Source organism: Loxodonta africana, chromosome 3, assembly GCF_030014295.1.
Source record: "Loxodonta africana isolate mLoxAfr1 chromosome 3, mLoxAfr1.hap2, whole genome shotgun sequence".
Lineage (NCBI taxonomy): Eukaryota > Metazoa > Chordata > Mammalia > Proboscidea > Elephantidae > Loxodonta > Loxodonta africana.
In genome coordinates, this window is record NC_087344.1 from 95,307,716 (window position 1) to 95,322,155 (window position 14,440).

The window sequence follows — 14,440 nt, forward strand, 5'->3', positions numbered from 1 at the left end:
AGGGTGGAGGGGGTTAGAAGCTGGTGAAATGGACACGAAAAGAGAGAGTGGAGGGAGTGTGGGCTGTCTCATTAGGGGGAGAGTAATTGGGAGTGTATAGCAAGGTGTAGATGGGTTTTTGTGTGAGAGACTGACTTGATTTGTAATCTTTCACTTAACGCACAATAAAAATTAAAAAAATAAAAAAAACTATGTGAGGTGAATTAGTGTAATGATCTCTCTCAAGGATATCTTGGGCCTAGATTTGAAACCTGGGGACACGGACTTTTAAAGAGCAGGTGGAGGAACGAAAACCAGACCCGTTGCCGTCCAGTCAATTCCGACTCATAGCGACCCTATAGGACAGAGTAGAACTGCCCCATAGGGTTTCCCAGGAGCAGCTAGTGGATTCGAACTGCCGACCTTTTGGTTAGCAGCTGAGTTCTTACCCACTGTGCCACCAGGGCTCCAGGTGGAGGACCAGGAAGTTATAATAAAGAAGACTATCTGAGAGTTAGTAGAAGAACCAGGAGAGAGCACTGACACCCAAAAGAGGGAACGATCAATGGTGTCCAGTGTAGCAGAAATTACAGCAAGCTGAGAACTGAAAAGTATACATGGCTTGATAATTTATGGGTGACTCTTTGGTGGCTCTTTGGTTTCGGTAGCGTGGTGAAGGCACATACCAAATCACAGTTGCATTTAGGGATGGTAATAAGACAACAAATGCAAATTACTCTTGAGAAATTTTGGTGAGACAAATGTTGGAAACTAGAGAAAGGTATAGGTTTTTTTTGGGGAGCGGAGATGGGAGAAACTTGAACATGTTTATAAGTTGTAGAAAAGGAACTATTAGAAAAAAAATGCTTGACTAGAAGAAGAAGGTAAATGGGCTCAAGGGTACAGATTGATAAGACAGGCCTTGAACAGGAGGAGAGCCACAAGATCTCTGAAACTGGAGGAAAGAGGGATGTGGATAAAAGTTAGTCTTTTAAGATAAATGTCTAGGAAGAAGGTATGGGAAGTCACTCCTAATGACTTAATTTTCCCCAGTGAAATAGAAGGTGAGTTTGTCTATTGAAAGGAATCAAGGGCTGAATAGGTATTTTTAGGAGAATGGTGAAGTTTTAGAATAGTAATTGAGGGAAATAGGAGAGTGGCTGAACGATTGTCTCCGTTTGTCTGGGTTGTCTCGAGGTGCAAAGCCAGTGAGGCATATATAGAAATATATATAGAGAGATATGCTACAAGGAAATGACTCACACAATTGTGGAGGCTGGCAAGCACCAAATCTGTGGGTGAGGCAGCAGGTTGAAGACTTCTCTGCTGACTTATGTGGTTGCAGGCACTGACGAACTCAAAATCTTCGGGTGAGGTGGCAGCCTGAAGACTTCTGCAGGTTTTTGTCCAAAGAACAGGAGGTCAAGTGAAGAGAAGAATGAAGGGTTGAGAGACAGAGAAAGAAAGAGAGAGAGAGAGCCTTGCTAGAACATCCATTTATATACTAGAGGCAGGCCACACCCCCAAGGAAACTCCCCTTTCAATTGATTGATCATATTGGATCATGTCATGGAGGTGATGATGTTATATTATGGAAGAGCAATCAATCCAGTGCCTGCCAAATCACTGAGAAATCAAAGCCTAGCCAAGCTGACACATAATATTAACCATCACATTCCCTAAATAGGGTTTTTTTTAATCTGTACTGTAGTGCAGTATTTAAGGATATCACTATTAGTGTGGTTACTATGAATGTGTCATTTGAAAGGGGAAGGACTGTTGTTTCACCTAATGCAACATTTATTTATTTAGCATCTACTAAAAAAAAAAAAAAAAAATTTTTTTTTTATGTGGAGCCCTGGTGGCACAGTCGTTAAGCATTTGGCTGCTAACCAAAAGGCAGTTCGAATTCACCAGCTCCTCCTTGGAAACCTTATGGGGGAGGTTTACTCTGTCCTATAGGGTCGCTATGAGTCAGAATTGACTTGACAGCAACAGGTTTGGTTTTTGGTTTTATGTACCAAGCTACATACTTCACTGTGCTACATGCTTCCTGGGAGATTCAGATGGGTACTGACTGTCTTGTTCAAGAAGGGTGTGAGCTAATAGTTCATGTCATAGGATTTGTCACATACACAGTTGTTTACAATAGACAAAAAATGGTAAGTGAAATGAGTTTTATAAATTTACTACGAGTGTTTGAAAGAGAGATTCCATCAAATAGGGAGAAATAGGAAGGCTTTATGGAAAAGGCAAAAAAAAAAAAAAGTGGGGGGCTACATGTGAAATTTTCTGAAGAAATAGTAATGAAAATAGTTATAAGTTTTTATTTCAGGAATAATTTATGCTTCTATAATGGAATGACTGGCATTAAACAGAAGAAGAAAAAGAGAATCATCAACAAAATAGTAAATTCTGTTTTGTCTGAAACATATTTCAAATTTGATTATATTTTTATGTAGGAATGTAAAATTCAGCAGTCCTTTCCCCAAATCAGAAACCCTGGTGGCATAGTGGTTAAGAGCTACAGCTACTAACCAAAAGGTTGACAGTTCAAATCTACCAGGTGCTCCTTGGAAACTCTATGGGGCAGTTCTACTGTGTCCTGTAGGGTTGCCATGAGTCCAAATTGACTCGAAGGCAACAAGTGTTTTTTTTTTCCCACAAATATTTGATGAACATCTCTGTGCTAGGGAGAATTCAGAGATGACTAAGATACAGTTTCTGTCCTCAAGGAGTGTATACTCTAGTAGAAGAGACAGAAGTGAAAAGAAATAACTTCAGTTCTGTGCAGTAAGTGATATAAAAGCAGTATATACAAGTAAAAAAGTTTGGGGGTACAGTGGGAGGAAGCATGAATAAATGATTACGTTGCTATGACTACAGCACATTTTTTCCTTTTTTATAGTTGGAGAACATCAACTGACAGGCCACAAAGTAGCAGTTAAAATCTTAAATAGACAGAAGATTCGCAGTTTGGATGTTGTTGGAAAAATAAAACGAGAAATTCAAAATCTGAAACTCTTCCGACATCCTCATATTATCAAACTGTGAGTATTTTGTATGATAGTCCAACAGAAAAAACTGCCTTGAATTTTTTTTTATGAATCTACAAATAATTGATTATCTCTAGTTAACCTTCTGAAAAAGTACCATTTTTCATATTCTTGTCAGCAGGTGTTAATTTGTTTAACCTCCATCAGTCCTTTTTTTGCATACTCTTAATTTAGAATTAAAAGTCATTGTTTAAAAATTGGTGATGTATTGCAAGTTGACTCACCTCTAGTATTCACTTTAAAAGTCTTCTAAGACTTTGATATTCTTAGATCCATTTTTGTAATTTTTTTCTGGGTTTTCATTAGCATCTGGGTATTCTGTTTTTGAAAGGGTAAAAAATAACTGTTAGTGATTACCTAGCATAGTATATTATGTATAGAATTACAAGTATTACTGTAATAGTAAACCTTTTAGGAAGCCAAATGAATTTTTTTGTTTTCGAATAAGACAAGTTACAAACTTAAAAGAGAAATAAAATATTAAAAGATCATTAAAGAAGCTAATTAATTAAATTTAAAATAAATAAGATAATTAAAAATAGACAACCCATAGAAAATTCAGATATTATGTATGTGACAATATCACTTTAAATTATTTGATGCTGCTGCTTAATACTTATTAATGCAGCATTATAGACACTGAAAATTGCCTTTATTCTTTGTCTTAAAGCTTGGATAAAGTTTTATAAAATAAATATTAACCTAACTTACTGAGTACCTGATAGTGACCAGCAACTGTACTGAGTGTTTTATATCTGTAATTTCACTTTATTCACATGATAATCCTATAAGGTAGCGTCATGGATTGAATTATGTGTGTCAATTTGTCTGGGCTATGATTCCCAGTATTGTGTGGTTGTCCTCCATTTTGTGACTGTAATTTTATGTAAAAAAGAGGGTTAGGGTGGGGTTGTAACATCCCTACTACTAAGGTCACATCCCTGATCCAGTGTAAAGGGAGTTCCCCTGGGGTGTGGCCTGCACCACCTTTTATCTTACAAGAGAGAAAAGGAAAGGGAAGCAAGGGGGGCTGGGTTGGAGGAGATGGGACACCTCATACTGCCAAGAAAGCAGCGCAGGGAGCACAGCACGTCCTTTGGACCCAAGGTTGCTGCATGGAGAGGCTCCTAGTCCAGGGGCAGATTGATGCCTCCAGAGCCGACAGAGAAAGCCTTCCCCTGGAGCTGATGCCCTGAATATGGACTTCTAGCCTATTAGACTGTGAGAAAATTAATTTCTCTTTGTTGGAGCTATCCATTTGTAGTATTTCTGTTATAGCAGCACTAGATGACTAAGACAGGTAGGTATTATCTTTATTTTATAAACAAGGAAACTACGCATCTAAAGAGGATCAGCGGTGTGCCCAAGGTGGCACCGCTAGTATGTTGCAAACCTGTTATTTGAGTTCAGATCTGACATTCCAAATGCCATGCTGTTACTCTTTACTTCATGAAATGGATTGAATTACGTCCCCCCCAAAAATGTGTGTATCAGCTTGGTTGGGCCATGATTCTCAGTATTATGTGGTTGTTCTCCATTTTGTGATTGTAATTTTATGTTGAGAAGATTAGGGTGGGATTGTAACACTGCCCTTATTCAGGGCACCTTCCTGATTCAGTGTAAAGGGAGTTTCCCTGGGGCAGCCTGCACCACCTTTTATCTCTCAAGAGATAAAAGGGATGGAAGCAGAGAGTGGGGGACCTTGTACCACCAAGAAAGCAGTGCTGGGAGCAGAGTGTGTCCTTTGGACCCGGCGTCCCTGCATGAAGAAGCTCCTAGTCTGGGCGAAGATTGATGAGAAGGCCAACAGAGAGAGAAAGCCTTCCCCTGGAGCTGATGCCCTGAATTTGGACTTTTGGCCTACTTTACTGTGAAGAAATAAATTTCTCTTTGTTAAAGCCATCCACTTGTGGTTTTTCTGTTAGAGTGGAACTAGATGACTAAGACACCCAGTACTCCAGTCTTTCTCAAGACTGTATTATGTGAACCCATTGTAAAGGAAAAATAATGTGAATCTCTGGTTTTGACTCAATTATTTTTAATATACTGTTACTTAAATATGTAGAAACAAAGAACTAGGTATAAACTTTATATGCTTTTAGCTTTGATACAGTTTTGAAATAAAAATAAACTTCAAATTTAAATACCAATCAAACAATGAAATTCCAAGTAGTATCAGTAGTATAATGTGACAAATAATGCTCTTTTGTTAAAGGCAAATCATTGTTAGTGAATTTATAAGTAGAAGGAGGTCTAATACTATATTTATATTTTCACTCAAATAATATTGTTGCAGAGAAAAGCACTTTATATAAATGTATTGTAAAAATCAGCGTTAATATCTTTGAGGCTTTGTTTGCTGGTTCATTATATAGGAAACTCTGGTGGCATAGTGGTTAAGAGCTACGGCTGCTAACCCAAAGGTTGGCAGTTCAACTTCACCAGGCGCTCCTTGGAAACTCTGTGGGGCAGTTCTACTCTGTCCTATTGGGTCACTATGAGTCGGAATCAACTCGATGGCAGTGGGTTTTTGGGTGGTATGTCAGTGAGCAGTCTTAGTCAGTATTAATGTGTAACCATTTGATAACCCTGTTGAGTTACAGTATTTACCTGATAACTAGGCTAACACAGTAGCTGTGGTAGGCAGAATAATGGCCTCCCAAAGATGTCCAAGTTCTAATCCCTGTGAATATGGTAAGTAACATGACAAAGGGGAATTAAAGTTACTAATCAACTGACCTTAAAATAGGGAGATTATTTTAGATTATCTGGATAGGCCCAGTGTAATCTCAAGGGTATTTAAAATTAGAAGAGGGAGGTTGAAGGAGAGAGAGAAAGAAGACATCCTATGAAGAATGAAGCACGGTCAGAATGTTAAGATGTGAGAAGGACTGGACTGGCCACTGCTGCCTTTGAAGATGGAAGAAGGGGAGCCATGAGCCAGGGAATGAGGGTGGTTTCTAAAAGCTGGAAAATGCAAGAAAATGGATCCTCCCTTAGATCCTCAGTAAGGCAATACATCTCTGCCGACGCCTTGATTTTAGCCCGTGGAAATTTGTTGAACTTCTGACCTATAGAACTGTAAGATAATTCATGTCGTTTTAAGTTACTGTTTCAGGTACAGCAGCAATAGGAAACTAATACAGTAGCATTCTTGAAATCCTTAAATGAATGGCTGATCTAGTTATCACTGGGATTTGAAACATTCATTTAGTCTTTACACTGCATTTATTGCTAGTGAACTATTCCAAATTGGTTTGTTCAGTAACGGCATGTTCAAAAAAACATAATGGTATATTCACGTCACTGTGGCCAAAAATCAGAGTGGGGGCATATGGAGGTCAGGTTATTACTGGAGTCTTAGCTCAGGTTCGTCTCACAGTGGGTCCAGTGGGTCCCTGAACCAATCCTGTAATGATCTCCCCAGTTCCAGAATGCATTCTTGGAATAGATATACTCAGCAACTGGCAGAACCCCCACAGTGGATCCCTGACAAGTGAAGTAAGGGCTATTACAGTAGGAAAAGCCACGTAGAAGCCATTAGAAGTGCTCCTACCTCACAAGATAGTAAACCGAAAGCAATACTGCATTCCTGGAGGGATTGCAGAAATTATGCCACCATCAAGGACTTGAGGAATATAGGAGTGGTGATTCCCTCCACATTCCCATTCAGCTGTCCTATTTGGCCTGTCTAAAAAACAGAGGGATCTTGTAGAATGACTGCGGATTATCGTGGTGGTGGTTCCAGGTGGTGACTCCAGCTGCAGCTACTGAGCCAGATGTGGTTTCACTGCTTGAGCAAATTAATACATCTGGTATCAGCTGTTGATCTGGCCAATGCCTTTTTCTCAATTCCAGTTCTGAAGGACCATCAGAAGCAGTTTGCCTTCACCTGGCAAGGTCAGCAATACACCTTCACTGTCCTACCTCAGAGGTATATTAATACTCCAACCCTATGTCATAATTTAGTCTTCAGGGACCTTGATCATCTTTCCTTTCCACAAGATGTTATACTGGTCATTAGATTGATGACATTATGGTGATTGGACCTAGTAAGGAAGAAGTATCAATGTCTCTGGACTTGGTGGTGAAACATTTATGTGCTAAAAACATAGAGGGTAAGAAATTCCACAAAAGTTCAGAGACCTTCTGCCTCAGTGAAATTTCTGGGGGTCCAGTGGTATCGGGCGTGTCAAGATATTCCTTCTAAAGTGAAGGGTAAGTTGTTACATCTGGCCTCTCCCACAACTAAAAAGGAGGCACGGTGCCGGGGGGCCCACTTGGATTTTGAAGGCAACACATTCCTTATTTGAGTGTGCTACTCTGGCCTATTTATCAAGTGACTTGAAAAACTGCTAGTTTTGTGTAGGGCCCACAACAAGAGAAGGCTTTGCAACAGGTTCAGGCTAATGTGCAAGCCATTCTGCCACTCTCACCATATGATCCAGCTGATCCAGTTGTGCTTGAAGTGTCAGTGGCAGATAGAGGTGTTGTTTGGAATCTTTGGCAGACCCCTATTGGCGAGTCCTCTGCAGATAACTCTGCAGATAACTACTCTCCTTGTGAGAAACAGCATTTGACTTGTTACTGGGCCTTAGTAGAGACTGAACACTCAACCGTTTTTGTTACCTTTGGCCTAATCAGTATGCCAGCCACTTTTTCTGCCTCTGGACCTTAGAGGTCAGGTGTTATTCAGGTGCTAATGCATTTAGCATAAAGGTGGATCCCTTTTGAAATGTGTGAAGCTCTGCAGACTGAAGTTGGAGTCTCATTGTTGCGTAAGTTAAGTATTCTATTAGGTGATGCTTCCTAGATGTGTTAGTTTTGTAAACTTCTGCCTTTCATTCCTTTATTTCTGTGAGATAAGGCTTGCAAATATACTTATGGCTTTCCTATGTGCTAGTTAGGGAACCCTAATGGGTTTGTTTTGCTTTTTTGTGTCATATTTGGAAAACCAGAGGTTCCCCATGAAATCTAATGGAAGAGGTGCCAGCAATAAATTATCAAGTTAGTTCTCAGTGGCATACTGTTATACCACAGATCAGCGGCGCCAAAGTGCCAATCGCCTCATTGGTATTGCTAGATCGTATTTCTCAAAATACATATTGCCAACCACATATTTAAACACACTCAACTAGTAAGCATGCATCCCAATACTGAAAACACATGCCATAAAAAAAAAATTTTTTTTTAAGATAAAAATTTGGTAATCAAAGTGTTAACCATGGGCCACTAAATCACCATGTGGCCCGAGCTGCCCATCGTAAACTAGGTGTTGTCTGAGCCACAGAGCCATAAAGTCAGATGTGCACAGCAGCACTCCATTATTAAATGGAAGTTGTGTATCTGAGATTGGGCCCAAGCAGGACCTGAAGGTAAAAGTTGTATGAGGAAGTGGCTCAAATGCCCACGTTCCCCACTATTGTTACATTATCTGCCCTCTCCCATTCTGCACCTGTGGCCTCAAGGAGAGATCCTTATGATCAACTGACTGAAGAAGAGAAAACTCGTGCCTGGTGTACAGATGGTTCTGCACTGTATGCAGGTACCACTTGAAAATGGACAACAGCAGCAGTACAGCCACTTTCTGGGACCTCCCTAATGGACATTGGTGAAGAGAAATCCTCCCAATGGGGAGAACTTCTGGTAGTGCATCTGGTTGTTAATTTTGCTTTGAAGGAGGAATGGCCAGACATGTGATTGTATACTGGTTCATGGGCTGTGGCCAGTGGTTTGGCTGGATGGTCAGGGACTTAGAAAGAACATGACTGAAAAATTGGAGACAAGGAGGTATAGGGAAGAGGTATGTGGATAGCCCTCTCTAAATGGGCCAAAGAAGTAAAGATATTTGTGCCCCATGTGAATGCTCACCAAAGGGTGACCTCAGCAGAGGAGGATTTTAACAATCAAGTGGTTAGGATGACGCATTCTATGGAAACCAGTCATCATCTTTCCCCAGCAACACCTGTCATTGCTCAGTGGGCTCAAGAGCAAAGTGGCCATGGTGTCAGGGATGGAATTTGAGCATGGGCTCAGCAACATGTACTTCCACTCACCAAGGCTGACTTGGCCACAGCCACTGCTGAGTGCCCAGTTGGCCAGCAGCAGAGACCAACACTGAGTCCATGATACGGCATCATCCCTCGAGGTGATCTGCTAGCAAGCTGGTGGCAAGTTGATTACACTGGACCACTTCCATCGTAAAAAGGTCAGTGTTTGGTTCTTACTAGAATAAGTAAGTGTCTAACTTACTCTGGATATGTATTTGCCTTCTCTGCATGCAGTGCTTCTGCTAAAACTACCATCCATGAACTTATAGAATGCCTTATCCGCTGTCATGGTATCCCACACAGCATCGCCTCTGAACAAGGAACTCACTTCACAGCAAATGAAGTACAGCAATGGGCCCGTGCTCATGGAATTCACTCGTTTAACCTTGTTTCCCATTATCCTGAAGCAGCTGGCTTGATAGAATGATGGAGTGGCTTCTAAAGACACAATTATTGTGCCAACTAAGTGGCAGTTCCTCACAGGGTTGTCATAGTGTTCTCCAGGAGGCTGGATATGCCCTAAACCAGCATCCAATATATGGTGGCGTCTTGCAAAATTTTTGCATCCTGTCCCTGTGACCTTATACTCTGCGAGTCTAGAGGTCTTAGTTCCAAAGGGAGGGATGCCACTACCTGGAGACATATTACTGATTCAGTTGAACTGGAAGTTGAGAATGCCACCTGGCCACTTTGGGCTCCTTATGCCTCTGGGTCAACAGGCGAAGAAGGAAGTTCCTATATTGGCTAGTAGGATTGAACCTGATTACCAAAAGGAAATCTTACTGATATTACATAATGGAGGTAAAGAAGAGTATGTCTGGAATGCAGGAGATCCCTTAGTATTACCATGTCCTGTGATTAAAGTCAGTGGAATACTACAGCAGCCCAATTCTGACATGACTAATGGCCCAGACCGTTCAGGAATGAAGGTTTGGGTCACCCCACCAGACAAAGAACCACTAGTAGCTGTGGTGCTTGCTTAGAGCAAAGGGAATACAGAATGGGTGGTGTAGGAAAGTAGTTCTAAATACCAGTTATGACCACGTGACCAGATGCAGAAACAAAGACTAATTGTTACGAGTATTTCTTCCTTGTATGTGTGCATCAAATATTTTTTTCTTCGGTTATAAAATATAAGATGTAAATGTGGCTAGTTCATTTTTGGTTGTACACATGTTAGTTGTATCATGTTAGGTGCAAGTATGACTTTGTCCTCATTTAGAGATTGTGCATGTTCTAAGGAGATGTGTATAGGTGCCAGGTTGACAAGGGGTAGACTGTGATGGTTAAGGTTGTGTGTCAACTTGGCTAGGTCATGATTCTCAGTGGTTTGGGAGTTATGTAATAATGTCATGCTCCATGATGTGATCTGCCAATCAGTTGTTGGGGGTGCTTCCTCAGAGGTATGGCCTATATCCAATTTATGTATGGACATTCTGGCAAAGCTCACTTGCTTGCTCTGGATCCTGCGTCTGGCTTGTCATCATCTGACCTCTGATTCTTGGGACTTGAGCTAGCGGTCTGCTGTATTGCCTTCGGATCTTGGGTTCATCAGCCCCTGTAGCCTGTGAGTTAGCAGCCTGCCCGCCTGACCATCCGATGTTGGGTTCGTCAGCCCTTGCAGCTACGTAAGTTAGGAGAAACATCCAACCTGAGGCTTGACCCACGGACTTGGGACTTGCCAGCCTCTTCTACCACATTGGCTATTTTCTTGAGATAAATTTCTCTCTGTATATAAATAATACTTAATTGGTTTTGCTTTTCTAGAGAACCCAGCCCAAAACACCTGTCTAATCTTTATCTTATTTAGCCCCTGGACAGTTTTTTAACATTGTTAACCACTACCACCTTGAAATGCTGTAGTTCCTAGGTTTTCATGACACCACAGTCTTTTGATTTTCTTTTTCTATTTTTGCCTCCTCTTAAACTTTTTTCTTATGACCCCGTCTTTATCTGCCTGGCTGTTAAATATTTATGTATTTCAGTAATCTGAGGTAACTCACCTACCCTTCTTTTTATCGAGCCCTCTTTAGGTATCTTCCCTCTATTACTATGGCTTCATTCACAATCTGTGCACTCAAGTTTTGTAAATCTTTCTTTCCCGGATATTTCTCCTGAATTCTGAATGTATGTATCCAAATTTTTATTGAATGTTTTCATCCTGGAAGAATGAAAGTATAAAGAACAAGGTGTGTTGGGAATAAACAGTCCAGTTTTACTGGTACACAGAGTGTGTGTGTAGGGCAATGGAGGGAAATAAGGCTAGAAAGATGTGTTACTGATTCATTCATTCAGCAAATGGCACCATTATAGACACTAGATTACATCAGTGAAGAAAAATACTACAACAACAACAATAACAAAATCTCTGCCATTATGGAGCATGATTTGTGTGTGTGTGTGTGTGTGGTGAGGAGATAGACAGTAAACCACATATTAGTAAAATATATAGTATGTTAGTAAAAGAGTTGAAGGAATGTGCCATGCAGATATTGCAGGGGAGATGGGGAGGAGTGTTTCAGGCAGAGGGAACAGCAAATATGAAAGCTTCTAGGTGGAAATTCTTGCAGACAGAGATCAACAGAGCATAGTAATCTATGGTAATGGAGTAAGAGATGAGCTCAGAGACATAAACGGGACCAGATTGTGTAGGGTATAATCCTCTACTTGGGTATTTGATGATATTTGTGATTTGTTAAGTTTATTTATTCATGGTAATGATATTGTATATATATGTATATATGTGTATATATATATATATATACATACATATGTCTGTCAGTTTGTCGTATTGTGGTGGCTTGTGTGTTGCTGTGATACTGGAAGCTTTGCTGCTGGTATTTGAAATATGAGTAGGGTCACCCACACTGGACAGGTTTCAGCTGAGCTTCCACCCTAAGACAGACTAGGAAGAAGGACCTGGCAGCCTACTTCTGAAAAAATTGGCCAGTGAAAACCTTATGAGTAGTAGCGGAACATTGTCTGATATAGTGCTGGAAGATGAGCCCCTCAGGTTGGAAGGCACTCAAAATCAGCTAGGGAAGATCTGCCTCCTCAAAGTTGACCTTAATGACTTGGATGGAGTCAAGCTTTTGGGACCTTTATTTGCTGATATGACACAACTCAAAATGAGAAGAAACAACTGCAAACATCCTTTAATGATCAGAACATGGAATGTATGAAGCATGAATCTAGGAAAATTGGAAGTCATCAAAAATGAAATGGAATGCATAGATATCAATATCTCAGGCATTAGTGAGCTGAATTGGACTGGTATTGGCCATTTTGATTAGGAAAATCATATGGTCTAGTATGTGGGGATTGACAAGTTGAAGAGGAATGGCTTCACATTCATTGTCAAGCCAAAAAGACCGTTTCAAGATCAATCCTGAAGTACAGTGCTGTCAGTGATAGGATGATATCCATAGGCCTACAATGAAGCCCAGTTAATATGACTATTATTCAGATTTATGCACCAGCCACTAAGGCAAAGATGAAGAAATTGAAGATTTCTACCAACTTCTGCTGTATGAAATTCATCATTCAATCAAGATGCATTGATAATTACCGGTGATTGGGATGTAAAAGTTGGAAACAGAGAAGAAGGATTGGTAATTGGAAAATATGGTCTTGGTGATAGAAATGAAGTCTGAGATCACATAATAGAATTTTGCAACACCAATGACTTCTTCATTGCGAATACTTTTTTTCAACAACGTAAATGGCGACCATACACATGGACCTCCCCGGATGGAATACACATGAATCAAATTGACTACATCTGTGGATAGAGACAATGGAAAAGCTCAGTATCATCAGTCAGAACAAGCCCAGCAGCTAACTACGGAACAGACCCTCAGTTGCTCATATGCAAATTCAGGTTGAAGCTGAAGAAAATTAGAGCAAGTTCACGAAAGCCAAAATACCAATATGAGTATATCCTGTCTGAAATCGGAGACCATCTCAGGGATAACTTTGATACATTGAACACTAATGACAAAAGACCAGGCAAGTTGTGGAATGTACATAGAATTGCTATGAGTCTAAACTGACTTGACAGCACCTAACAACAACAATACACACACACGGACACACACACGTATACAGACACCCACATACGTTTAAAAAATTATTGTCCCTTAGAGAGATATACAAACCTACATACAGAGGAAATGAAAGCCAAATTGCTCTGGTGGCACAGTGGTTAAGAGCTTGGCTACTAACGAAAAGGCTGGTGGTTTGAATCCACCAGCTGCTCCTTGGAAACCCTGTGGGCAGTTCTACTCTCTCCTGTAGGGTTGCTATGAGTCAGAATCTACATGATGGCAACGGGATTTGTTTTTGGTGTTTTATAAAATTAAAAATGAAGACATTTTAATTATCTTATAGAATGTTAGAAAAAATATTGGTTTTTTTCTATATGTCTGTGCAAAAATAATATCACCAACTCAATAAAATTGGGCACAAATATGAGTAAGCATTTCATAAAGAATTGTATGTAGTGTTTTGCAAGTGTTGGAGAATATGTAAATCCACAGGCTCCCTTATACATTGCAAAAATCTCTTAGGAAAACTACAGTTGGCATTATCTCCTAAAAGTGAACATTCACATATACTATAACCCAGTAGTTTCACTTATAGGTATATACCAAAGAGAAAATACTGCCCCTGTGCAAGAATGCTTACGGCAGCACTGTTTATAATAGCAAAATTCTAGTGGCATTCTGTATACCCTTTAATGGTGCACTGGAAGGATAAATAGTCTTCCCATTAACAGGAGAGTAGATGAATAAATACAATGGAATATTATACAGTGGTCAAATTGAGTAACTATAGCAAAACATAATAATGTGATTGAATATCAATAAAATAAATGCCAAAAGATTATGTATAGCATATTATTTTTATAATGCTAAGAACAATTAACATGAAAATACATATATGACTATGAATAATGTGTGTGCATACACATATGCACGTGTAGATAAAACTCTGAAAGATGGAAAGAAGGGATGTTTGAACAAGGTATTCAGGATATCGGCTATCTTGGATAGGACAAGCAATGAGGTGGTAAGGGTGAGTATACAATTAGATGAAAGTTACTGTCAAGGCCCTGACTTTTTGTTTGGGTGGGGTATTTATAGGTGCTTTTTGTATCATTACAAACAGTAATTAAATAAAGAGAGGCCATTCATGGGCCAATGGAGACTGAATGTCATGAGCCAAGTATAATAATTACTACATTTCTATATACCTGAGTTCTAATTAAAGTAAAATATTATTGTATCGCTATGTAAATAATATTTTAAAATCTCTGTAGATATAACCACCAAAATGGTATACTTTTGAATGTTT

The 14,440-nt window shown here is 39.9% G+C and overlaps 1 protein-coding gene across 3 annotated transcripts in view; it reads left to right on the forward strand.

The window, feature by feature from the left end:
• PRKAA2 (protein kinase AMP-activated catalytic subunit alpha 2) overlaps positions 1–14,440 on the forward strand; it is a 125,511-nt gene that overhangs the window by 40,877 nt on the left and 70,194 nt on the right. For all 3 annotated transcript variants that reach the window (XR_002786077.2, XM_003411055.4, XM_023549550.2), the window contains exon 2: positions 2,888–3,029. Coding sequence is in view for 2 of the 3 variants with exons in the window: in XM_003411055.4 (XP_003411103.1) it covers positions 2,888–3,029 (142 nt within the window). In the remaining variant the exon portion in view is untranslated. The remainder of the gene's footprint in view (positions 1–2,887; positions 3,030–14,440) is intronic.